The sequence below is a fragment of the Quercus lobata genome, chromosome 9, assembly GCF_001633185.2.
Source record: "Quercus lobata isolate SW786 chromosome 9, ValleyOak3.0 Primary Assembly, whole genome shotgun sequence".
In the NCBI taxonomy this organism is placed as follows: Eukaryota; Viridiplantae; Streptophyta; class Magnoliopsida; order Fagales; family Fagaceae; genus Quercus; species Quercus lobata.
Genome location: NC_044912.1, coordinates 15,393,290 through 15,418,704, shown reverse-complemented (window position 1 = coordinate 15,418,704; position 25,415 = coordinate 15,393,290). Strand labels below are relative to the sequence as shown.

Below are 25,415 nucleotides of genomic sequence, written 5' to 3'. Positions count from 1 at the left end.
CTAACCTTTCAGCCCACGCTCTACAAATTTTATTGTTTGGGCCTTTAATGTACGAACCCAACATCAGTTTGGGGTCGTTACAAATTGAGTCCTTACAATTGGCGCCGTCTGTGGGGAAGGCTTGTGCGTTGGCACAGGCGGTGGATTGAGCTCTTGTCAAACAACGGTCTGCGAAAGCCCCTCCATCACTTCCAGCAACCCGTGGTTGTTGCCCTAATATAAAGTTCCACTAGGGGCTATACTTCGAAGCACTAGTGGCGCGAGCAGTTCTAGGGGCTTCCAACATCAAGTTAATGCCCCACATCTTGGCCGAGGGGCTAGTCCTCGAAAACTTAAAGAGAATCTAATTTTTGGACAGAACCAATGTATTGCATGGTCCTCGAACTCAAGTCTATGGAGAAACCAACTACTTAAAGAAAATCTAAGTTTTGGACAGAATCGAGGTATTGCATGGTCCTCGGACTCAAGCCTATGGGGAAACCAACTACTTAAAGAAAATCTAAGTTTTGGACAGAACTAAGGTATTGCATGGTCCTCGGACTCAAGCCTATGGAGAAACCAACTACTTAAAGAAAATCTAAGTTTTGGACAGAACCAAGGTATTCTATGGTCCTCGGACTCAAGCCTATGGGGAAACCAAGTACTTAAAGAAAATCTAAGTTTTGGACAGAATCAAGGTATTGCATCGTCCTCGGACTCAAGCCTATGGGGAAACCAACTACTTAAAGAAAATCTAAGTTTTGGACAGAACCAAGGTATTGCATGGTCCTCGGACTCAAGCCTATGGGGAAACCAACTACTTAAAGAAAATCTAAGTTTTGGACAGGATCAAGGTATTGCATGGTCCTCGGACTCAAACCTATGGGGAAACCAACTACTTAAAGAGAATCTAAGTTTTGGACAAAACCAAGGTATTGCATGGTCCTCGGACTCAAGCCTATGAGGAAACCAACTACTTAAAGAAAATCTAAGTTTTGGACAGAACCAAGGTATTGCATGGTCCTTGGACTCAAGCCTATAGGGAAACCAACTACTTAAAGAAAAGTTAAGTTTTGGACAGAATCAAGGTATTGCATGGTCCTCGGACTCAAGAAAAGTTAAGTTTTGGACAGAATCAAGGTATTGCATGGTCCTCGGACTCAAACCTATGGGGAAACCAACTACTTAAAGAAAAATCTAAGTTTTGGACAGAACCAAGGTATTGCATGGTCCTCGGACTCAAATCTATGGGGAAACCAACTACCTAAAGAAAATTATGAGCTTTGGACAGAACCAAGGTATTGCATGGTCCTCGGACTCAAACCTATATGGAAACCAATTACTTAAAGAAAAATCTAAGTTTTGGATAGAATCAAGGTATTGCATGGTCCTCGGACTCAAACCTATGGAGAAACCAACTACTTAAAAGAAAACCTAAGTTTTGGACTAAACCAAGGTGTTGCATGGTTCTCGGACTCAAACCTATGGGGAAACCAATTACTTAAAAGAAAATCTAAGTTTTGGACTGAACCAAGGTGTTGCATGGTTCTCGGACTCAGACCTATAGGAAGATTAGCCATTAGAAAATGGATTAAGTCCTAAACAGAATGGAAGTCCCGACCTATCTTCGGATCCCCAGCTCTAAGGGAATTAATGCAAACGAGTGTTTAGGTCCGGTACAGTCATACCTCGGTCCTCGGACCGGATGCCAAAAATGGTTAAGGTTATGAATATTGTTAGGAACGTGGCAAAGCACCCTAATACTCGGCGACCCTCTCGGATAGTTCATTTTGGGTTACCCATCCTCGGATGATCGCCTCATACGCAATACAGAGCATTCAGCTGTTATCTCGGTTAGTCTTATATGTATAACATTTTTTAGGTCAGCATTATTGTGCCTGTTAGTCTCAATAAGTTCAAAATAATAGCTTTTTGTTAACAGGGGTTTCGGCTCTAAGTATCGTTTAGAATAAAAAATATATATATATAGCACATCCATTCACAATATAACTATTGCAGAAAAGAAAGAATACTTAGAATAAAATAAAGTCATCTTTTATTGATACAAAGAAATAGTACAGCGTACAATAAGGGGCTTAAGTAAGCCTATACCAGAAGTTAACTACAAAAGTAAAAAGAAAAGCAAAAAGGAAAAAGATAAAGGGAATGATAAATCCTTCAAAATTTTGCTCTTGTGGCGACTAAGTGTGTTAGGATGGCCCCTTTGATGGAAGGGGAGAAGAAGCAGAAGAAGAAGTAGAAACACCAGGATGTCCCCAGTGATGGAAGAGAAGAAGAAGCGGAGGCAAAAGGAGGCACCAGCGAAGGAAGAGAGGAGGAAGCGGGGATGCCTAGTCCCCGTACCAGCTCTGACTCCCATTAGGCAAGTGCCATATTAGCAGCACTCGAGAGAGAGCGAATGGTACCGATGATGAGAAACCCCAGTGCTGTCGCACCAAAAATCTGATGCGACCAACACCTGCTTCGGATTTTGGCTGAAGGACGAGGAGACTTCTTTCCCACCTTATCAAGGGGGAGAAATGTCTTGAGTCTCTGTCTCCCTTACCCTGACCGGGCCATCTTGAATCTCGGATAGACCCAGTGTTTCTGGAGAGGGTGTGGTCCCTTCACCCCCATCTTCGCCTCAACTATATCACTCCCTAAGGCTTAATCCCACTGGCAGTGAGGACTTTGAGCACAGCTGGTGGTTTAGGAATTTGAAAAGATTGAGGGGTCTGTACGAAAAAGAAATGACCTCCTACCTTGCTTCTTATATGGAAGGCAAGTCTGGTGGCATTTAATCTGTACAGATTTCCAAGAAAAGTTACAAACGAGATAATTCACACTCAACTCCCAACACCGTCTACAACTGTTGGATTGGCGTTGCCTCGTAAAGGGGACTTATTAAAGATGCGCCTAGTGCACTGAAACGGTAGAAGCACGACGTGAGTAAAACTAAAGGAATGTCTCATAACCAGGATCATTTCCCAGGCAAATGAAGAGACACCGACATTAATGAAGGACAAAGCTGGGCAAGCCGTGATATAGGCCTGACCTCACCAAAACCCTCCTCCCCGACCAAGGGGTCGAACAGCAGGATTTTGAGCGGCTTTTGTGGGGTCAGAGAATTTGTGACCCCGACCCACTCTACATTAGGGCCCAAGGCCCGAGCCGAGGAGAGACATTACCGAGGATATACAATGAAAGTCCAAAATAGCCTAGAGATATAGCCGATGATGATTCTGTCCTCGGCATCCCAAAGCGCTCCTGAAAGAAAGGGCAAGTACGGTATAGGAACAATTTAGGGAAAAGCCGAACACCTCCACATTGATGGAGAAGGGACCCCTGGATAATATGGTGACAAAGGACACAGGAAAGGCTGTCATTACTGCAATTAAATACTTTGCGCCTGACAGAGCAATACTTTTCAGGTTTTACAACCACCCCTAACCACTTTGGGTATGGGCTGATGGGACAAGTATTAGCCCTGGAACGCTGAATCTACATGTGGACGTTGGAGGAAGGGTAAAGGCTAATATAAAAAGGAAAGAGAAGCAATTCAGGGGGGGGGGACAAATCGTCTTCCAGGCCATGAAACCCTAAAAAAAAAATAAGAACATGAAACTCCTCGGACGAGGTCTAAGGACCAGAGCTATTCAGGTTGTATCAGAAGAAGGTCTTGCTAGACACGCTAGGTTCACCCTCGTGTAAATTGCTATTGAAACCCTGACTAACCACTGTCCGGTGACCAAGGCTTAACCTTTCAGCCTACGCTCTACAAATTTTATTGTTTGGGCCTTTAACGTACAAACCCTACATCAGTTTGGGGTCGTTACAAATTGAGTCCTTACAGTTATAATTGTTTTTAACATTTATTTTTTTAAATATTTACACTTCTCCAACCTTTCTCTCTCCCTTATTATTTCATCTCCCCACTACTTCTTCAATCTTTCTCCCTCTCTTACCTTTTCATCTCCCTACTACCCTCTACATTAATATCATTTTTCCTCTTTCCCTTCATCTTCCTTTATTTTTGTCTCTTCTTATTCACATCCTTTTACTATAAATTTGTCACTATCTTTTCTATTCTATGCATAGTTTTCCCTCACAAAAAAAATAGTTCCCTCTCTCTCTCTCTCCTTCCCTCTCTCCCTCTCTCTCTAAATTTTTTGGTGGATTTTTTATTTTTATTTTTCTATCATCTCTAGTTTAGGTTGATAATTTTTTATATTCTTTAAAACTCTATTTTGGGTTAATGCAATTTTTTTTTTTAAATTGTGATTTAGTTTTGTTTTTTAAATTGTTGTTGTTGTTTTTATTTTTTATTTTTTATTCTCTTTGATTGTTAAATGTTATTCTATTGCGTTTTAAAGAATTAAATATAACATATAAAAATATAATATTATTCTATTACATAACATGAATTCGATAATTTGGTATTTATTCTGTTACATAGCATGATTTTTTATAGTGCTCAATTTAGATGTTAAATTATGAGACTTTACTAATTTTTGTTTATTTTCTAATCCTTTTTGGTGGACAAAGTACTCTTAATAGTTGTATTAGAAGTGCTCTATAATACCATTTATTTAAAGAAAAGCAAAGATTAGCCAAACGAAAATAATCGGATAGGTGACAAATTTTAACTTTTGCAATTTTATTTTTATTATTATTATTTTATAACAATGCATGTATAGAAATTTAAGTCTTAGATTTTGCTAATAATTTTTTATTTGATAATATGTTTTGTGTGGCCGAAATTATAATTTCTACAAAGAAAATAACCTTAATAGATTATCAAAAACAAAATTTTTTCATAATATTGTTTCAATTAATCATTGTTAAGTTTTATTAATATTTTTTAGTTTACGTTTTTTTTTTTTTTTTTTTTTTGTGTTTTGGATTGTTCCTATATTATATTTGTGATTGTACCTATAATAAATAAAAATATAATTACGAAATACATTACTCATTATTAGATTAGTTTAAATTGTAAATTTTTTTTAATAAAACCACCATAAAAATAATTATCACACGTAATGCGCAAGTTCGCGGCTAATTTATAAAACAATAATGCATATCAGGAATATTTATGAGATTGTATCAAAAAAAGGAATATTTATGAGATAGATTTGGTGACCATTTGATGTGAGTTCTGACTATTTGCGATTAGCTTTTAACTTCTCCTATAGTTTTCTATTTTTTTTTTTAAAAAACTAAAAAAGTAAAAAACAAAAGAAAATAAAAGGAATTTTAATTTTCAACTGTCTTCCAAATAATTTTGTAGGATTGATACTAAATAAGATATTCCTTGTCGGCAAGTTAAAAATATTTTATTTTAAAGCCAATAATGATGTGCAATCATCATTTTTTAAAACCCTTTACGTCCTTTTGGGTATGTTTGGGTTTGGAACCGTAAAAATTACCTTCACTTGTGAACCTGGGAGACCTAAATTAATGTTCCATGGATGAGACCTGTACTAAATATTTCTATGATTTTTGCTATCTCAAACCAAACCAAGCACCCTTTTTGTCCTTTTGGGTATGTTTGGGTTTGGCACTGGAAATTACCTTCACTTGTGAACCTAGGGGACCTAAATTAATGTTCCATGGATGAGACCTGTACTAAATATTTCTATTATTTTTGCTATCTCAAACCAAACCAAGCACCCTTTTTGTCCTTTTGGGTATGTTTGGGTTTAGCACTGTAAATTACCTTCACTTGTGAACCTGGGGGACCAAATTAATGTTCCATGAATGAGACCTGAACTAAATTTATTTAATCATTGTCAACCATTGAATTACATTTTCTTTTTATAACCTTCATACTTGTAAAATTTCTAGAAATTTAAAAATTAATAGCTATGTCATCAATAAATTGTTTAAATTTCAAGTTTTTGTACTTTAAAATTATGTATAAACATGCAATCCAATGGTTAGATATTTGAAATATGTAGTAATGTTAATGATAATAAGTAAGGTTATAGCCTTAGGTTAAATTGTTTAAATTTAACCTTAGGTAATAGCTATGTCATCAATAAATTGTTTAAATTTCAAGTTTTTGTACTTTAAAATTATGTATAAACATGCAATCCAATGGTTAGATATTTGAAATATGTAGTAATGTTAATGATAATAAGTAAGGTTATAGCCTTAGGTTAAATTGTTTAAATTTAACCTTAAATAGCTATGTCATCAATAAATTGTTTAAATTTCAAGTTTTTGTACTTTAAAATTATGTATAAACATGCAATCCAATGGTTAGATATTTGAAATATGTAGTAATGTTAATGATAATAAGTAAGGTTATAGCCTTAAACAACCAATTTTGTAACTAAATTTTGTCCTTAAAAATATTGCTTGCATTTCATGCCACATTAGTCTGTGTTAAGCTTAATGTCTTAGTGTGGTGTCCAGTATGGTATTCAAAGATTTTAAGAGGAACTGACAGAACTTGGTTTCCCAGTTTCTATGGTCAGCAAAAAGCCATCCTACGACTAAGACACCACATTATGGCCTCGGCCCTCTACATGCTTGGGCCTAGAGGGAACATATTTTAGGTTCATGTTTTTAGGGACACAGATCTCATCAACTCAGGTTTCAACGACCCAACTCAAAGCAACTGTTTGCACCTACCAAACTTGGATATACCCGGGTCAGACCTAAACCTTTGTAAACAGTGCACACAATTCCCACTTCTACAGGGTTTGGAACAGAGTTTCTTCATTCAATATTATAAGGGACTGATCAACTTGAGAGATACTTTTTTTGCAATCTCTTAATGCACTAAGAAAACAAGAGTACATGTGAACTCGAGAATTTGAAAATCTCTCTTCAATCCCATAGATTATCAGGCTTTGTCAAGCTTCATTCTTATCCTTACATTTCACTTATCCCCTTTCTATCAGCCCTCATCTGTTGAAGAAACCTATTCATCAGCACAAGGTTTAGGTTTACAATCATAATGGTTAAAATAGAAGAATTTAACGATCTTCTACTAAATGAATGCTAAAATACCTCTGTCAAAATACAAAAAAATTTGAAAGCAAGAGGAAAATAATTATTCATAAGCTTAGTATTAATATCTTAACTTTATTACTGTAAGAACAAGTTTTTATACAAGCCACTAGCTGAGATAATTATTTATATTCATAAGCTAGTATTTTCTCTTTCTTCCTCTTTTAATTATAACAAGTAAACTGAGTTCTATGTTCATGCAAAGCCGGTCCCATAATCCCATTGGTGATGGCAGACTTCATAGATTAAACATGACCTTAATTGCATTACCACCACCAGCACTAGTTTCAAAGGCTTCTTCCACCTCCTTCTGAGAGAACCCAAACCTGTGGGTTATAAGGGGCTTCATGTCGATCTTACCACTACTTATAAACTCAAGGCATAGCGGCCATGTGTTCTTATAACGGAAGATGCCAACCACATCAACCTCCCTATAAGAAATAGAAAACCATAACTGTTAGTTACCAAAAAATCAAAGAGTGAAAAAGTAAACTCGGCTTTACAAATTCATATGATTATATGATACAAATTTCACTTTCAAAACTTTCTCCAAATTCTTGAGACATCCTAACTCCTAGCTGACATTCTTATTGAACACTGTTTAAAAAATTATGCATATTTATAGTGAGTAGTGACTACTACCAAAACGATTGACAGACTTATCAATTCTTCCAAATAATAATTTAAATGCATATCTTTCCCTTTTCCATTACATCCAATTCTTATACTCCGACCAGAACTAATACCAAAATTTCCATCACTATTTCAAATATCTTACAAACTTTCCAATTTGTACTATGAGGCTCCAATTTTCACACAAATTATTCAAAAGACCTTAATTATTGGTAAACTTTGAATAATTTCTCAACACAAAAATGGTTGTTCATGATTAAATAAAATACCTCGCAGCAGCTGGAGTGAGTGGGACAGTCATCTCACTATGACCCATTCCCACAAGGCAAACTTTTCCACCTGCACGAGTGGCACTCAGTGCTGTCGACATGGTTTTGTTGAAGCCTGCACAATCAAAACTCACATCGACTCCAGCTTCCATACCTTTATGTATCTGTGATACTTCTTCCGCAACATCCTGTAAAATAGTGAAGTTATAAATAGCAACAGAGACTTCTAGCAACAACCACTAGAAGAGAGATGGATCCTCAACATTATCCATACTAAAGGAAGAACAATGAACCAAAGCTTTATAAGAGCAGATAAAAACTGATACAAGATGGATTTAGTATAAAACTGAAGAAGCTGTACATTATTTGTTTTAATTTCTTTTATCCCTCTTTCAACAAAAGAAGAATATGAATAAGGATCAATTTTGAGAATAAAAGAAAAAGATTAAAATTTTAAAATCATTAGGAAAAAAAGAAAAGAAAAAGAAGCTTGATTGAAAGTTTGATCTAACTAACAGAGCCATCCTTCTTTTCATGTTAGAAGCAATAACAATATTTTTATTTGTGTGAGTTAGAGGCTGCGAAGGAGTGACAATAATTGTCAAAAACTTATTTTGTAACTTTAATCAAAGAACCGAGATTGACTAAGGAGGTCAGATCGACAGGATATGGTCCTTTCCTATATTGCACAATAAAACTTGAAAACAGTAATGAAAATTGAGCAATTTTACAAGATGAAGATATCGTCATGTTGTTTTCCTTTTAAAAGGGGGTGGGACTTGGGAGTGGGAGATGGATCTGATGCACACTGCATAAAATTAACTTGTAGAAAATTGTATAAAATAGAATAATGAAAACCTGAATATTTGGTGAAACTTTAACAATCTCATCTGCACCAAGCTCTTTTGCCACAGATAAACGGTGATCATCCACATCCACAATAACAATTCTGGGTGCCCCAAAAGCACGAGCTGCTAGCATTGTAACAAGCCCTATGGGTCCAGCTCCCATGACCAAAACATTTGTTTCAGGACCAATATTTGCTCGTCGGCAAGCATGAACACCAACACTTAAGGGTTCACACATAGCCCCTTCCTCCAGGCTGACATTGTCTGGCAGTTTAAAGCATAGGTCTGCAGGATGAACCACCTGTGAATAGAAAGATGCATCTCAGAAAAAGCCTGTAGCTGCACTACAAATTTATTTCATCACATTCAATACTACACATGCCCCTGCTAGTAGGAACGTGTGATACACCACTTATATATGTTGAATAGAGTATTATGATTAAGTGTGGAAGGTAAAATCACAAATGAAGGTCCATGATCATGAATTTCTATTTGAGTTGTTTTATCAACTTTGCATGAAAGGAAACAAGGTTATGTAACATAAATTGAAGTAACCAGTGTACTTTTACAAATGACCAGATATGGAATAATAATAGGCCTAAAATGTGATTTGTGTTGTGCTAGGGCAAGAGCATGTTAAAAATAATAGTCCAATATATTTCTATATTTAGATTTTAGCAATGCATTGTATTGAAATGCAGCAAATTTTGACCTGATTTGCAAGAGAACCGTGGATGGGTGGAGTGGCGAAAAACTTCATATCCGGGCACAGATTGTACCGACCTTCCTTGCAAAGGTTGCATCGCCAGCAACTGATCCCTGGCTCCAATGCCACGCGGTCACCAGGCACCAGCTTCTTCACCTCACTCCCAACTTCCTCTATGATCCCAGCACATTCATGCCCAATTACCATGGGTTCTTTAACTATAAAATCTGCACATCTCAAGGTCTGAAAATACATGGACCATTCAAAATGGGGCATTAGACACTCAATCCTTTTCTTATATCTTCTCCAAGTCAAACTATTTTTTCTTAGCATTATCGCATTTGGTTGGTAAGAAAATGGAAGAAATGGTCATGTGCAATGCAAAAATAACAACCTATCATTCGTGCCAAAACTTTGGAGTTGGGTATGGATTGTTGATAGACTAATCAGGGTTGGTCACATAAATTTTTTTCTCATTATACCCTATCCAAAGTCCTACTTTTTTTCACTACCTTAATTGACATGTCCTTTTTTACTATTTTCACTAAGGAAAACTCTAGTGGCACACCCAAACCCACACTCAAATCCACAACAAACTTATGTGTCAACCTAGGAATGGCGCACCAAATCCATTTTTTCACCAAGTGTAATCTAATCACATGTTGTGAGATTGAGTGTGCACGTAGACGACTATTCCACTAATGTTATTTTATGTTTTCGTCTATAATAAAAAAGAAAAAAGAAAAAGAAAAAGAAAAAGAAGAAACAACTAAGTCATAAAGGTGTACTAAGATTCAAATTTCAACAATGAAATCTTATCTTTTCCTTATTATTTTATTTTTCTCAGCAACCCAGCAGATGCTAATCCAACTAATCACAACTCAATTAAAATATTATAAATTAATACAGATAATAAAGATAAAGCTAACTGAATTGTGTTTACCTTGAGGTAGTGAACATCACTGCCACAGATTCCAACAGCTTTCACCCTAATTTTAACATCATGTGGTCCTAAAATCCTCAAAAAAAAAAAAAAAAAAAAAAAAAACCATAGTAATAGCCAGGTCAGAAAGAATCAAGCAAAAGGGTTATCCATAAATTGATCAAAGAAATAAATACTTCAAAAAAAAAAAAAAAAAGTGAAGAGCTGCATAACTTCAATCACACTGATTAAACTGACTCAAAAAAAAAAGTTTGATTAATTAAAAAAAGTGATATACCAAGAGGAGGAAGCTTGAAAGGCTGAATCTTGAGGTTGTTGATACCAAGAAGCCAAGCAGCCATGTTCTCTTCTTCACCATCTTTGGCTTCTCCTGCACTCCCATGTGACATTCCTCCCTTTCCCATTTGCTCTCTCTCTCTCTCACACACACACACACACACACACACTGAGTCTGACAGAGAGGTGTAGATGGCTCTTTCTGTGTTTAGAAGAACACAACGCAGCAGAAGGTGGTCGTCCAGATGATGACTCAGATGTTGTAGATAAACCACTAGTTTTTATCCCAAATGGTCATCTTGTGGGCTATAAATAAGACTATGGGCGTTAACGTATCTAATTCATGATAAGGCTCCCTATTTCTATGGTCTGATTAACGAGTGTTACAATACATTGGATAAGTTCAGTATTTTTATTGTAACAAACAGGCTTTTTTTAGGGAATATTTTAATTAAAAAAGTATTCATTTATTAATTTTTGTTACTTTCTAATATAATGGATTAGTTAGATTCTTTCTTAGCGGACATACTTTTACACCTATTAATAAAAGCCTTTGAGATGGTCAGATTATATGATCCTCCCTCTATGGTATTCACTGCCACATTTATAAAACAAAAATGCATATCAGGAATATTTATGAGATAGATTTGGTGACCGTTTGATGTGAGTTCTGACGGTTTGCAATTAGCTTTTAACTTCTATAGTTTTCTAATTTTTTTTTTAAACTAGAAAAGTAAAAAACAAAAGAAAATAAAAGGAATTTTAATTTTCAACTGTCTTCCAAATAATTTTGTAGGATTGACACTAGATAAGATATTCCTTGTCGGCTATTTGCAAAAATTCTATTTTAAAGCCCATAATGATGTGTAATCATCTTTTTTTTAAACCCTTTTTGTCCTTTTGGGTATGTTTGGGTTTGAAACCGTAAAAATTATCTTCACTTGTGAACCTGGGGACCTAAATTAATGTTCCATGGATGAGACCTGTACTAAATATTTCTATTATTTTTGCTATCTCAAACCAAACCAAGCACCCTTTTTGTCCTTTTGGGTATGTTTGGGTTTGGAACTGTAAAAATTACCTTCATTTGTGAACCTGAGGGACCTAAATTAATGTTCCATGGATGAGACATGAACTAAATTTTTTTTATGATTTTTGCTATCTCAAACCAAACCAAGCTTGATGTTAAAGAAAAATTCCTAGTTCCAAGGCTAATTAATAATTAGCCTATGTGCAGAATAATTTGCATTTTGCATTAACAACCACCATTGACTGACAATATCTCAGTTACTAATACAGGCACATCTATGTTATAATCAAGTTCACATCCAATGAAGCTGGTCTTGATTTTACTACGATAAACCAAACTTGAAGACGGAGGACCGTATATTCAAGACTATGAGCAAAACGGCAAATCAATTTGTAATTGGCACATCTGGTATAATTATGCAATTGCGGTGACCATTTGAGGTAAAAAATATGTTGGCTCATATTAGTGGCCGCACATGATTAGTCATTACAACATTGTTAGGTGAGTGAGTGCATATGATATGAGTACACTCCATGAGTTTTCAGCACCAAATGAACAAGCTTTGATATTGTGCTTTGAGATTGGACTTGCTTATAAATCAAGTCTCAAAAGCAAATTTGGCCTAAATTGCTAAATAAATGAACATATATAATACTTTTAAGTTTAAGCTTCACTTCTCTCCAAATCTCGAACTATTTGTTAATGACTTGGTTAAGTCCTAAATTTATCACCACTTTTGAGGGTAAAGTTGGAGAAAGTTGCTCATACACTATATCATGCTAATATCTAGGATTAACCATACTTGACTATTCATGACTGCAATCGATCATTGGAGAGTAGAACCTGATTCCAAAGGTTTAATTGGAGAGGATATATCGTCAAATCCAAAAGGGTAAGTGAGGCTTATGAGTCATGAATCATGACACAGTAACAAAACGTGGTGTGGTGTCATTCCTATTCTAAAATGTATTTTTTGATATAAAATGAATTTTATATTAAATGATACCATGTCATCCTATCAAAATCCAATAAATGAGAGACATAACTACCCATATATATGTCTTTCATTTATTAGTGGGTTAGTTATCTTTTGTTGACATGTTCCACACTTCTTAAATTTCATCTGTATTAAAATTTAATAAATGAGAGATGTGTACAAAAATAACTACTTATACATCTGTCTTTTATTTGTTAATGGAGTAGTTATCTTTTGTTGATGTATCTCACACTTCTTAAATTTTGATACTATTGACATGGTATCATTTGATGCCAAATAACTTCTCATACTGTACAAGACAGGATAAGAGAGAGAGAGAGAGAGATGTCAGGGGGTGTTGTTGAAGGCAAGGAACACAAAGATGGAGAAGAGAACATGGCTGCTTGGCTTGTTGGCATCAAAACTCTTAAAATTGAACCTTATCATCTCCCTCCTCTTGGTAAAATTATCTTTTCCTCGTGTGTAATGTTTCTTTGTCCTGGTCATGGCTTTCTCTCACTTGTGTTTCAAAAAACTGTGCTATGCATGTTAAAGATCATGAAGCTACAAAATTTCTTATTCTTTTGACCATGTTCAGGGTTAGTGTATGTTTCTACATGCATGCCAAACCACTTATGTTCATGAAGTATATGAAATTCATGCATCGGGATATAAGAACACACAAATCCAGATCATTGAAGGTAGACCAGAAGACCCAACATATCATTTATCCTAGTGTCTTGTGCAAAGATAACTTGTACCCTGATAATTGAGCAAGGGCTCAACATTTTCCGTGCTGGTAGCATTGCTCAGCCTGGAAACACTGCAAACCCCTTTGACCCTCGATTACAGGCCAAGCAACTAAAGTGTTGTTTACAGGATTTGACTATAACAAAAAATTAAAATTTCACTCACATTTATTATGCCCTTAAGTCCACTATATAATGGATGGGTATGAGCTGACGGGTATGATTTTTAAGTTTTAACCAGGATAATATCTTTTAAAATTGTAAATAGCTTGATGATGTACAATTTTTGAGACAGTTGTTCACATTAAGCAATTTTCTGTAAATTTAGGTCCCCATGATGTTAAAGTTCAGATAAAGGCGCTTGGTATTTGTGGAAGTGATGTTCACCACTTCAAGGTAAAATGTTACCCTGACACCTTGTTTATATTAATTCTTCAATAAAATATATTAATCTTTTCTTAGAGAGGGAGAGAGCGAATGATTAATTTTAGTATTATCTGTTTTTTGTTTTGTTTTTGGAGGTTTATGTGACCTACCAATATCTGATTTGATATTTGATATGTTTGTTACCAGAATATGAGATGTGCAAATTTTATTGTCAAGAAGCCCATGGTTATAGGGCATGAGTGTGCTGGGATCGTAGAGGAAGTTGGAAGCCAAGTGAAGACACTAGCAGTGGGAGACCGTGTAGCTTTAGAGCCTGGAATCAGTTGCCGGCGATGCAACCACTGCAAAGATGGTCGCTACAATCTTTGCCCTGAGATGAAGTTTTTTGGTTCTCCCCCAACTAATGGCTCTCTGGCCAATAAGGTATCCAACATTTGCATCTCTTCAAACCAAACTTCATAAATGAATATTATATAATCTACGTGAATGAAGTATCATTGAGTGATGCAGAGTTTGACAACAATTTATTTTCACTAGCATTATGATGGAAAAATAAGGCTACACGAGTGCATCTAAACAGGACTTCAATTTACAAGAACATTTTGGCAATGTGATACATTATGTGCAGCTAGGAGGCATTCTTTGATAGTAATTTTCTAAGATTATATCCCCCCTCCCCCCAAGTCTATGCTGGAAATGTGAACCAAATATATGGTTGACTAAACAGCACTTATTGTTCCCTGCGTTAGATTCCCTATTTGTTTTGCAACCCAATATAGCCTGTCAAGAGATATCGATTTTAGCATTAGCATCTAATTTTATACCTTTGATTCAAGGAAATGTTAAATAAATATTCATAATTTTTATGTTCTAAATGCAAGAACACCGTGCTATTTTCTTGCAGGTGGTGCATCCAGAATATCTATGTTTTAAATTACCAGACAATGTCAGCTTGGAGGAAGGAGCAATGTGTGAACCCCTCAGTGTTGGTGTTCATGCCTGTCGTCGTGCAAATATCAGTCCTGAGACAAATGTATTGATTATGGGAGCAGGACCAATAGGCCTTGTTGTCTTATTAGCTGCTCGTGCTTTTGGAGCACCTAGAATTGTCATTGTTGATGTTGATGATTGCCGTTTATCTATTGCAAAGAATCTTGGTGCAGATGAGACCATTCAAGTTTCAATGAACATTCAGGTTCCCTTTTCCTTCTTTCTTCCACCCCCCCTCCCCCCCAGTCAGTTGAACTTTCTTGTTAAATTATAAACAATTTGCCAAGAGTTATCTGTCTTCCAAGTTATTCATACTTGTAAATGATTTGAGTGATATTTGGACAGGATGTAGGTGAAGAAGTGGTAAAAATACAAAGTGCTATGGGCTCTGGCATTGATGTCAGCTTTGATTGTGTTGGTTTGAACAAAACCATGTCAACAGCTTTGAATGCCACTCGTTCAGGTGGAAAAGTTTGCCTTATTGGATTGGCTCAGAGTGAGACAACAGTTCCTCTTACCGCAGCAGCTGTCAGGTACCTGATCTTAAACTTTATCAAGGAAACAGATGATTTTTTCCCCTTAGCCTTCATTCCCCTACTAACCAAACAATCTTTAAGTTCCAATTTGAAAGCTGAACTCTACTGCACTTATGTACAGAGATCCCAGAACTTTAAAACTCATGCCCATTTCCTTTCTTGGATTTCCTCTTGAACCCTGTGGAACAAATAAAATAATTCCCTTGACGATTTGACAGAAATAGATCTAGATATAATATATGATCTCACTATTGGATGACAATGCATAGCAATGTGATGAAATTATTGGTACCATGATAAGGCATAATAATCTACTAGCAGATTATTGAGGTTGGTGTTTCCCAGTTCCTTGACAGAGGCCAGTTAGAATGAGCAGATGAATTTGCAGAATTTTTTGTTACAAATTTAGCTTTTGAGTCACTTGGTTTCCCCAATAATCCTTTTTGCAATTTTGCAATTTTACAATGGTACAACCCCAACCCCTAATTCTTTTACTTTATTCTGCATTTCTGTGTGTGAGAAAACAGGTAGAGACTAATTTTATAGTTTTCCTCGCTTAAAACTTTAACTTCATATATTTAATGATTTTTTTTCCTGGTGTTAGGGAGGTCGATGTGATTGGAGTATTCCGATATAGGAATACATGGCCACTCTGCATTGAGCTTTTAAAGACAGGCAAGATCGATGTTAAGCCCTTGATAACTCACAGGTTTGCATTCTCACAAAAGGGGGTAGAAGATGCATTTGAAACCAGTGCCAGTGGACGTAGTGCTATTAAGGTCATGTTTAATCTGTAGACGCACTGTCGCAGGTCTTGTGATGCATCTAAGATTCTGTGTGAGCTGACTTCTTGCTTCTTTCTTTGGTATGATCCATCTTGTATTAGCTAAGAAGAATAACATATCAGGAGTATGGCAAAAGGAAGCCATTGCAAAATAATGAAGACACGGTAATATAGTATTCAAGATTCAATAAACCAAAAAAATTAGTACTTTGCAACTTGGCTCATATCAGGAAACCTATTACAAGCAACAAGTATATTCTGGAGTGGTGTCCAGAAATTGTTAAAAAAAAAAAAAAAAAGATAAGTAACGAAAATTTTTATTGAAATAAAACAAATCCAAGTACACTGGGGGTGTACGCGGTGAGGACTACAATCAAACTCTCAAATTACAATGCTCAAGCATATCTAGAGGAGAAAAGAAATTGTAAAATTTTACTAGAAAGGTATTTATAGCTAAGGTATAGCAAGCAGGCAGAACCTCAAAGGAGCAATCCATTTCTCCAGCTATACTACAAATGCAACGAAGAATTCTCTATTTCTTTCAAAGTTCTTTTGCTTGGTCTTCTCACAAACCAAACAGAGAACTCTTCCTCAATATTCTCAGGAAACAAGGAACTCAACCCTGAACTATTTACATGAAATGACTAATCTGTTTGAAGCAACCAACCAACAACAGCTCAATACTTTGTCTTAACTGCAGTCTAATGCCTCTATTAGGAGCCATCGCTGGAGCTTCTATATAGTTTGTCCTAACTGCAGTCTAACAAACTCAAATAAGCAGCTACCTCTAGAGCTGCTAAAGTGATCTACAGCAGAAATATGTTTTTTGGAGAAGCAAGTCCTCCCAAATCAATGTACCTGTGCCTCATATTTCCCCAACTACGCACCACCCTGGCATAAAATCTACATTTGATTATGATTATCTTGGAAACTGTATTTTGGAGATGCTCTATAAGGTAACAAGCAAGCAAAGGACTTCAACTCTAAATGCCCAATCCACAGTGATACCTAGCGTAGTTCCTGTTATCACCACCTTTTTCCATAGCTTACCAAGGTTGAATTCTGTCCCCAAATATTTACCACCCTAGTATACTTTGTCAGGAATTTTATTGACACTTCTCACCTTGACTTTTTTGTTGAGGATCCACAGCCAGCCCCAAATTTTGGGACCAACGCTTGGTTATTGTTGCTGTTTCTTATTGTCAAATGCTGGAACTATATCAAAACTTCCTGTAATGTAGAACCAACCCATTTTTAAGTCTGTGCAGGGCACATCCATCAGAATTTGTCCCCTCAAAAGAATCCAAAATCCCAAACGCCGCTGGTTCCCTATCCAAAATAATTTCCAGCACCAACACAGCTGACAGTTTGATAAAACAAAAAACATCTTGGTCCCAGCGGCAAACAGGTTGATTTGTGGGTAAGGTCCCGACCTCCAGATATTTAGTGCTATGGTTAATACTCATTTGGTTTTACTAACACTAACAATGCACTAAATGAAATGTTCTGGTGAGGTTCATAGTTTGAGATGCCATACATGATGGTTCCTCATTTAAGATTGAATAAGGCACAGGTCTTGGGAGTTAGACAATTTTGTACCATTTACTTCGATGGAACTACAACCAAATGGCTTCTGGACATTGCTTTCTACCATCAACTCTCTCATTTTAATAACATCATCCCATCTATCTGAACTGGCATAAGCATTTGCGGAGAGAACATAATTCCCACTGTTACTAGGATCCATTTCCAGAAGCTTGTTTCTTGCAATCTCTGCCAAGACCATATGTCCATGAAGGTTACAAGCACTTAACAATATCCTCCATACCACAACATCTGGAACCATAGGCATTTTATTTATAAAATCATATGCCTTGTCCAGATTGCCAGAGCGGCTCAATAGGTCCACAACGCACCCATAATGCTTCATTTCTGGAGTGAGTCTGTGGACTTTGTCCATACTTTCAAAATATTCCAACCCTTTATCTACTAATCCAGCATGGGCACAAGCTAGTAAAACCCCAACAAAGGCTCCATGAGTTGGCCGAACACCATCTCTTAACATCTGTGAGAAAAGCTCAAGTGCCGAATCTGCGAAACCATTCACAGCAAGACCAGAAATCACTGAAGTCCATGAGATGGAGTCCTTTTTCATTTCTTGGAACACTTCTAGAGCCTTCTCAACCACCCCACATTTGCAATACATATCTATCAAAGAGTTTCCTACGTAAACATCTGCTTTTACACCATGCTTACGGATATAGTCATGAACCGCCTCCCCAACATCAAGTGATCCTAAATGGGCACAGGCAGAAAGCACGCTAGCTACCGTTATTTCATCCGGATTCACCTTTGCCGTCATCATTTCTTTAAAAAGTCTCACTGCATCAGCAAACCGGTTAGTTTGAGAGTAACCTGTGATCATAGAAGTCCAAGAGATCACATCCCTTTTAGGCATCTCATCAAAAAATTTCTGTGCAGCAACTAAGTTTCCCACTTTGGCATACCCCATTATCATGGCATTCCAAGAAACTATATTCTTTTCACGCATCCTATCAAATACTTCCTGTGCTAAATCCACTAAACCACGCCGTCCATACATATCTATCATAGTGTTCCCCAAGTAAACATCAACCAAAACATGATTCTCTTCAATATACTTAACCATAGAGTCTGCGATTTTCCATTCATTCAGATAACTACATGCTAAAATAACTTTCATCATTGTCACTTTATCGGCCTTCACATTTGCCACCTGCATTGCTTTAAAAAGACCCAAAACCTCCTTAAATCTATTACACTGACAATACCCACATATCAAAGAGTTCCAAGAAACCAAGTCTCTGTCGCCCATTTTATCAAACAGTTTCCTCGCAAGAACCAAATCACCACAAGAAGCATACATATGAATCAAAGCATTGGAAACAAAAAGATAGGATTCAAAACCAAGTTTCAAAGCATGAACATGAAACTTCTTCCCATTTACAATATCAGAAACTCTAGCACAAGCCTTGAAAACAAATATAAGGGTCAAATTATCCCCGGCAAGTCCTTCGTGATAAATTCGGTTATAAAAACATATTGCTTTACTAGGTTGTTCACTCTGTGACAAACCACGAATCATATGGTTCCAAACTACCAATGTGGGACACTCAATTTTGTTAAAAACGAAGTGGGCTTTTGGCAAAGTTGGTGAATATAGTGCATAGGACTTGATAACCTCAGAAACTGAGTATGGATCAGTGAAAAGGTGGGTTCTGATGAGGTGGGCATGAAGCTCTTTGATGGGATTGAAGGAGATTGAATTCTTAGTTACTCGCTCTGATTTTTGGGTCGTTGTGTAGGTGCTGAAGATCCTGGAAATGGGTCTTGCGAGTTTCATTAAGAACTAGATGGATTTGGGCGAGCCTAAGGTTTGAATCTGTGAGAGGGCCTAAACCGAGAGAACGATAATCAAAGCTATAGAGAGAGAGTAGACCGTAGAGAGTTATTAGATGGAAATATTTGAGGGACAAACGGCAAGACTTCTTTTTGAGAGGTTGCCGTTGATTAAAGTTGTATTGTGAATGTCGAGTAATAAACGACTTGCCGTTGTACAAATAGCGACCCTTCTCTTTGTTGTAAATAGCCAGACAATATAAAGAAATTTGATGATGAGATAAAATATATATCGAACTTTTAGGGGCCGTTTGGATTGAGTTTTTTGATAACTCAATTCTCAGTTTCCATAACTCATAACTCAAAAATGGTGGGACCCATAGCAAAAAGGTTGTTTGGCCAAACGATAACTCTGTTTCCATAACTCTGTTTCCATCACTCAATTCTCTGATTTTTGAGTTATGAGTTATGGAAACTGAAAACAACAAAAGGCTGTTTTCAGTTTCCATAACTCATAACTCAATGGCATTTCCGTAAATAAACACACATGAGGGACCCACAGCCGCAACTTTTGACCACCTTTTGACTTTTTTTTTTTTCCGTTTTCTTTTTTTTTTTTTCTTTTTCTTTTTCTTTCGGGTTGGCGTTGGCATTTTTTTTTTCTTTTTTTTTTTTTTTTGGTTGGCGTTGGCTGTCTCTTTTTTTTTCTTTTTCTTTTCTGGGTTGGCGTTGGCATTTTTTTTTTTTTTCTGGGTTAGCGTTGGCTTTTTTTTTTTTTTTTTTAAGTACCTAGACTCACCAAACTTAGTGAAAAAAAAAAAAAAAAAAAAAAAAAAAAAAAAAAAAACCAGACCGAACAGCCAACCCAGGAGGGAAAAAAAAAAAAGAAGAAGAAGCTGTTAGTGAAAAAAAAAAAAAACACTGTACCGTGACAGGTGTGGGCCCTCCAAATAGTGTGAAAAATAGTGAGTGATGAAAACTGAGTGATGAAGGCAAACGGATGTGAAAAATTGAGTGATGAGTGATGAGTTATGAGTGATGAGTGATGAGTGATGGAAATTGAGTGATGGAAATTGAGTGACGAAAATTCCTTACCCAAACAGGCCCTTAATCTTCCTCACAAGTGGTCATAGATAACATGATATCTTTCTTTCTTTCTTTTTTTTTTTATTTTTTATTTTTTATTTTTTTATTTAATTTAATTTTTGTTGTTGTTGTTGATAATCTGATAACATGATATCTCATACTTACAAAGGAGTCTCCCATATATATAACATGAGTTTGTAACATGTGCTTATGCACATAGAAATAATTAACAACAGAGATGATGAGCTGATTATTTTACATAGTTGAGTGAGGTGGTTATCATGATTTTTGAGCTTGGTATTAGAAATAGCTTACTTAATACCAACAATAAGAAAATTAAATTGGACATGTATAGCAAACATATACAACATTTAAAAATTATTTGGACTGTAATTTTACTTCAACTTTAATATAATACTAGTATTATGCTTGTGTGATGCACAACTTAATAAAAAAATTATATATAAATTTTAAAAAATATATATTTTGATAATATAATCAAATATAATAACAAATAAAATAGTAAAATATTTTTAAAAATTAAGTTACATGGAAAATGTATATTATGTAAGTATTTTTTTTTTTGCAAAAAAATATATTATAAAATATTTTAAAAAATTATGGCAAGTTTTAAATTTCTAAAATCTCTTAGTAGTAAAATTGTAATTTAATTATATATATGTATGTATGTATGGCACTTAAAAATCTTTCCATAATAGTTGCTAACATGTATAGTAGTAGAAGTGCTTATCATATACAAATTTCTTGTATATATATGACTAAAAACAAATTTCATAAATTACAAAAATGTAAATGTTTATCTATAAATTACCAATCATAGCCATTTTAATGTTGACATAAGTGAGGAAATAATCAGTGTAATCAATTAAAAACGCCAAATCAAAAAAAAAAAAAAAAATCAATAATCAAGATGAATTACATTATCTATTTTTTTTTTTAAAAATCATATAATTTAAGCAGTAATTGAACTACCTTAATTGAAAAATAAATACTCAAAAAAAAAAAAAAATGAAGATAGCTCTTCTCACATAAATCTCCTAATTTCATATGGTAGATGAGTTCCATCCCAAATAAATTCAATGATAAAATTTTGACCGAAATAAAAATTCCAAAATTTATATATATATATATATATATATATTTATATATATAAATGTATCTAAACCTTCTAGGGTACCACAATCAAATTAATTTCAAAAATAGATAAATAAAAGTACATAAAGAGAAAACAAAAATTATATTGCAATGTAAATGTAAAAGTTTACATATAAATTACCTATGTGTATCTAAACCTTCTAGGACACCACAATCAAAATAATTTCAAAAATAGATAAATAAAAGTGCATAAAGAGAATTTTTTATTTATTGCAATGTAATTGTAAAAGTTTACTGTGGGGACCAGCCCAGAATAATAGGTTGGCTGGGCCCTGGGCCCGTCCGAGGACCATTCTGTTCGAGGAGACGTCGCGGCCCAGAATCCTTGCTTAGGCCCATTGGAGCAAAGAGAACACTTCCGAGGAGTAATTCCTCCTCGGACGTTCCAAAATCCAGGTCAAAGGTGCATCCCAACTACTGTAATCCTTCCTCCAAGCACGTAAAAAAAGAAAGGAGTCCCAAAATATCCCAGCAAAGGCTGTCACCACCACATTAAATGCACCACAGCTACTCTCCTGGCCGCATTAATGAAGAGAAGACCTCTGAACAATGCTACCTTGGTCACTCCAACTCACAAAGAACTGATAAGGGTGTCTGATGGGACATGTGCTCAAGTAGGGGTTTGGATGATCAACAAGTGTAAGACCCAGATGATAAAAGAGGGCCTATATAATATGTAAGAGTCCCCCAAGAGAGAGGGACGGAGAAAAAAGGAGAGAAGGAACAGAGGAGCAAAATTTCACTATACGAATGCATGCCCATGAATAAAATTCCCCCCTTCACATCCACTTTCTTCATTCTTGTTTCTATATCTCCTGAGCTCATGCAACGAACCGTTTAAACCAACTGGAACCAAGTTCTTCAGCCCACACTCTACAAAAATTCATTGTGTGAGACTTTTTGGGCCAAGGCCTGACCATCCAGGATCGGGTCAACTAAAATCGTGTCCCTACACATATGTATGACTTAACCCCGAAGTAATCGCCATCGTTTTCTTATTTTGTTTTGGTTTTCTAGTCCTACATGGATTTGGTAAGGTTTACACTATAAATTATAAAATAAGAGTTGAGGAACACAAACTTATTTTCTGCAATTTGGTGTTATAAAATCAAAAGAATTAAATCAAATTAAATCAAAATAAAAAATATAAATAAAAAATGCTGATGTGAAAAATTGTGGAGAAGTTAACCAAAAGTCAAAGGTTTTTGTTATATATATTGTAAGGACCAGATTTGAGCACTATTTCTAAGGGATAAGTGAATTCAAACCCAGCAAACCTAATACAATAAATTTGTAGAGAGTGGGTAGAAGAATTGGGCTTTAATGAGTGTAACAACAGTTGAAGATGATTTAGAGAATGAATAAGTAAAACAAATATGGACTTGAGCAAGCAATTCAATCCTTGGCACTAGTCCGAGGAGCTTCAACTTGTTATTTCTTGAGTGACAGTGACAATGGTTACAAAATTAGTTCAGATTGCTACAATGTTTTCTCTGGTAAGATCTCTGATCCCCTTTCTCAGAGCTCCTTCTTCCTTATATACTACTTTTCTCCTTCATCTCCACCATACACGTGCAGGTTAGATCTGCTGTTGTTGGTCTTTGTCACATCAACCTCCTCCCAAAGCTCTTAGGTAGTAGCTGTGAGTCTGAAAAGCTACTGCTCAAGTATCATTTTCATATCAATGCGGCCAGAGGGTTAGTTGTGGAGCATTTAATGTGGAGGCAGCAGTTTTTCCTGGAATTGCTTTACCGCCATGCTCCAGTGTGTTTACTTGCTGTACTTATCTTTTTCCTTGGAGTGCTTTGGAAGATTGTCTTTGCCGGTAAATCACTTTTCTTCTACCTCGACTTTGGCTAGCCGAGGACAGAGTTGTCCTCGGCGCGGTTTCCTGGATTGCCATGATCACCACTTTCTTCTTCATATGCGATTATCGGCCTTGACATGGGCCTCAGGCCCAGTACAAAAGGTGGATGTATATCACTGGGCTCTATGACCCTACACACACACACACACACACACACACACACACACACACATATATATATATATATGAATAGAAGTTACTCATTAACTAAATAAAAAGGTAGATATTAAAGCCCGCTACCACTTGCTATTGTGTATTTAAAATAAAAAGAGAAATTCTTCTAAAAAAAAGGGTAAAATGCAAAACTGACCTTCTAAATTTCTTCAGATTTTATTTCAGTCCTTTAACTTTCAAATTTATTCAATTAAGGCTTTTCCATCAATTTTTGTTATATGTTGTGGTTAATTTTTCAATTTTATAAATTTTTCTTCAAATTTTTTAAATTCAAAAAATTCAATTAATGATTGAAAAATATTTTCCAGATTTTTAAATTTTTTTTTTTTTAACAAAGGTTAACGAAAATTCCTTAATTGAATAATTTTGAAACTTAGAGGACTGAAATGAACGAAAGTAAAGTTAAAGGACTGAAATAAAATCTGAAGAAAGTTAGAAGGTTAGTTTTACATTTTAGCCCAAAAAAAAAAAAAAAAAGAAGAGACCTCCACTCCAATTAAAAAAGTACTGAAAGTAAGCCAAACTCTAACTTTTTTATCCCTTCAAACCTGAAATGAGTTATAGATTTATTTTTTATTTTTTTATAGAAACAAATGAGTTATAGAATTAGAAACATCAGCATAATTTTTTGAAATGGACACAAATGTCATACACTAATATCTAGAAAAGCTACTTTGAAGCATGCATGTCCTTAAGATTAAATTTTAATTTTAGCATTTATTCAAAATTAAAAGCTCCAATTCAAGGCCTTCCTTTTAAAAAATAGAAATAAAAATAAAAGCTCCAAACTACAAGCAATAAAAAATAAAATATTACAACTGTAGCATATGGTGATTTTCATTATTAGCCATTTTTATCAATTTTCTCTCAATTATGGTCTCTTTAATTATTAAAAAAATATTGTGGTCTCTTTATTATGAGGTCATATTTTTAAGATTTATTCTTCCCTTTTTATAGTCTATACGAAACATTTATGATAAAATGATGGGAAAATCAATATAGTTATAATAATATCCTTTGAGAAAAACGTCACAATCATTTGGACCAAAATTTTCTAGTCACATCCATTTGTCACATCTAAAACCGACCCAGAATACCTCTTCTGACTTCATTTTCTACAACCCATTTGATCCAAATATTGAAACTTTCCAAAATTTTAATCATTGATCACAAGTTCACAACCCTCCAATATGTCGAAACTTTTAAGTTTTAAGACCATGGAATTCACTAAATTGAGAATGATGGCTCTTGGCCCTTCGTTTCCAAATTCCATGAGTTGATTTTGGTCCCTAAACGTGTGAATGACTTGGTCAGCTTATGACTTATACCATGCATATAGCCAATTTTGGTTGAGAACGCCAAGAGGCAAAGTCTTAAACTTAAACCCCAACTTGGTCCCCATGCCAAGCCCAAAACTTGACATTCCCTGGCTTTTGGGTTAGGTTAGTTGTTCATTTGGGTTTGATAGGTTGATTAATAATGGTGATTGAAATTTGTAGTTTTTCCCATGGGTGGTGAGTGGGGGGAGATCACAACTCTTTCATGCAATTTGCCACTTCTCCACACAAATGGAATAGTTTTTCCGCCTCTCTCTCTCTCTCTCCATATGAA

General features: G+C 35.5%; 4 protein-coding genes across 5 annotated transcripts in view; 1 reads left to right on the top strand and 3 right to left on the bottom strand.

The window, feature by feature from the left end:
• Nucleotides 1-11,034, bottom strand: part of LOC115960266 (sorbitol dehydrogenase) — a 16,728-nt gene extending 5,694 nt beyond the window's left edge. Inside the window, exon 1 of one of the 2 annotated variants that reach the window (XM_031079062.1) lies at nucleotides 10,816-11,034. The gene's annotated coding sequence lies outside the window, so the exon portion shown is untranslated. The remainder of the gene's footprint in view (nucleotides 1-10,815) is intronic. The other variant, XM_031079061.1, reaches the window with a different exon arrangement.
• LOC115960268 (L-idonate 5-dehydrogenase-like) overlaps nucleotides 1-16,335 on the top strand; it is a 24,690-nt gene extending 8,355 nt beyond the window's left edge. The window contains exons 2-7 of the mRNA XM_031079064.1: nucleotides 13,005-13,137; nucleotides 13,755-13,822; nucleotides 14,000-14,236; nucleotides 14,718-15,008; nucleotides 15,149-15,336; nucleotides 15,944-16,335. Coding sequence (XP_030934924.1) covers nucleotides 13,023-13,137; nucleotides 13,755-13,822; nucleotides 14,000-14,236; nucleotides 14,718-15,008; nucleotides 15,149-15,336; nucleotides 15,944-16,136 — 1,092 coding nt within the window. The 5' untranslated portion in view covers nucleotides 13,005-13,022 and the 3' untranslated portion in view covers nucleotides 16,137-16,335. The remainder of the gene's footprint in view (nucleotides 1-13,004; nucleotides 13,138-13,754; nucleotides 13,823-13,999; nucleotides 14,237-14,717; nucleotides 15,009-15,148; nucleotides 15,337-15,943) is intronic.
• LOC115960265 (sorbitol dehydrogenase-like) lies at nucleotides 7,032-25,415 on the bottom strand. Its single transcript, XM_031079060.1, has 7 exons — nucleotides 25,391-25,415; nucleotides 10,673-10,814; nucleotides 10,396-10,463; nucleotides 9,459-9,695; nucleotides 8,757-9,047; nucleotides 7,899-8,086; nucleotides 7,032-7,427 (listed from the first exon to the last, which is right to left on the bottom strand). The coding sequence occupies exons 2-7, from the start codon at nucleotides 10,797-10,799 to the stop codon at nucleotides 7,235-7,237; spliced, it is 1,104 nt and encodes a 367-aa protein (XP_030934920.1). The 5' UTR covers nucleotides 10,800-10,814; nucleotides 25,391-25,415; the 3' UTR covers nucleotides 7,032-7,234.
• Nucleotides 16,425-19,600, bottom strand: LOC115960264 (pentatricopeptide repeat-containing protein At1g31430-like). Its single transcript, XM_031079059.1, has one exon. The coding sequence runs from the start codon at nucleotides 19,503-19,505 to the stop codon at nucleotides 17,676-17,678; it is 1,830 nt and encodes a 609-aa protein (XP_030934919.1). The 5' UTR covers nucleotides 19,506-19,600; the 3' UTR covers nucleotides 16,425-17,675.

Bases quoted from the DNA above. Each gene is read 5' to 3' on its own strand.
- LOC115960265 (XM_031079060.1), bottom strand. From the start codon at position 10,799: ATGGGAAAGGGAGGAATGTCACATGGGAGTGCAGGAGAAGCCAAAGAT. The intron at 9,048-9,458 runs GTCAAAATTTGC...TTCTATTCACAG, and splicing joins ACGGTTCTCTTGCAAATCAG to GTGGTTCATCCTGCAGACCT. The intron at 8,087-8,756 runs GTTTTCATTATT...ACTATTTTACAG, and splicing joins AAGTTTCACCAAATATTCAG to GATGTTGCGGAAGAAGTATC.
- LOC115960264 (XM_031079059.1), bottom strand. From the start codon at position 19,505: ATGAAACTCGCAAGACCCATTTCCAGGATCTTCAGCACCTACACAACG.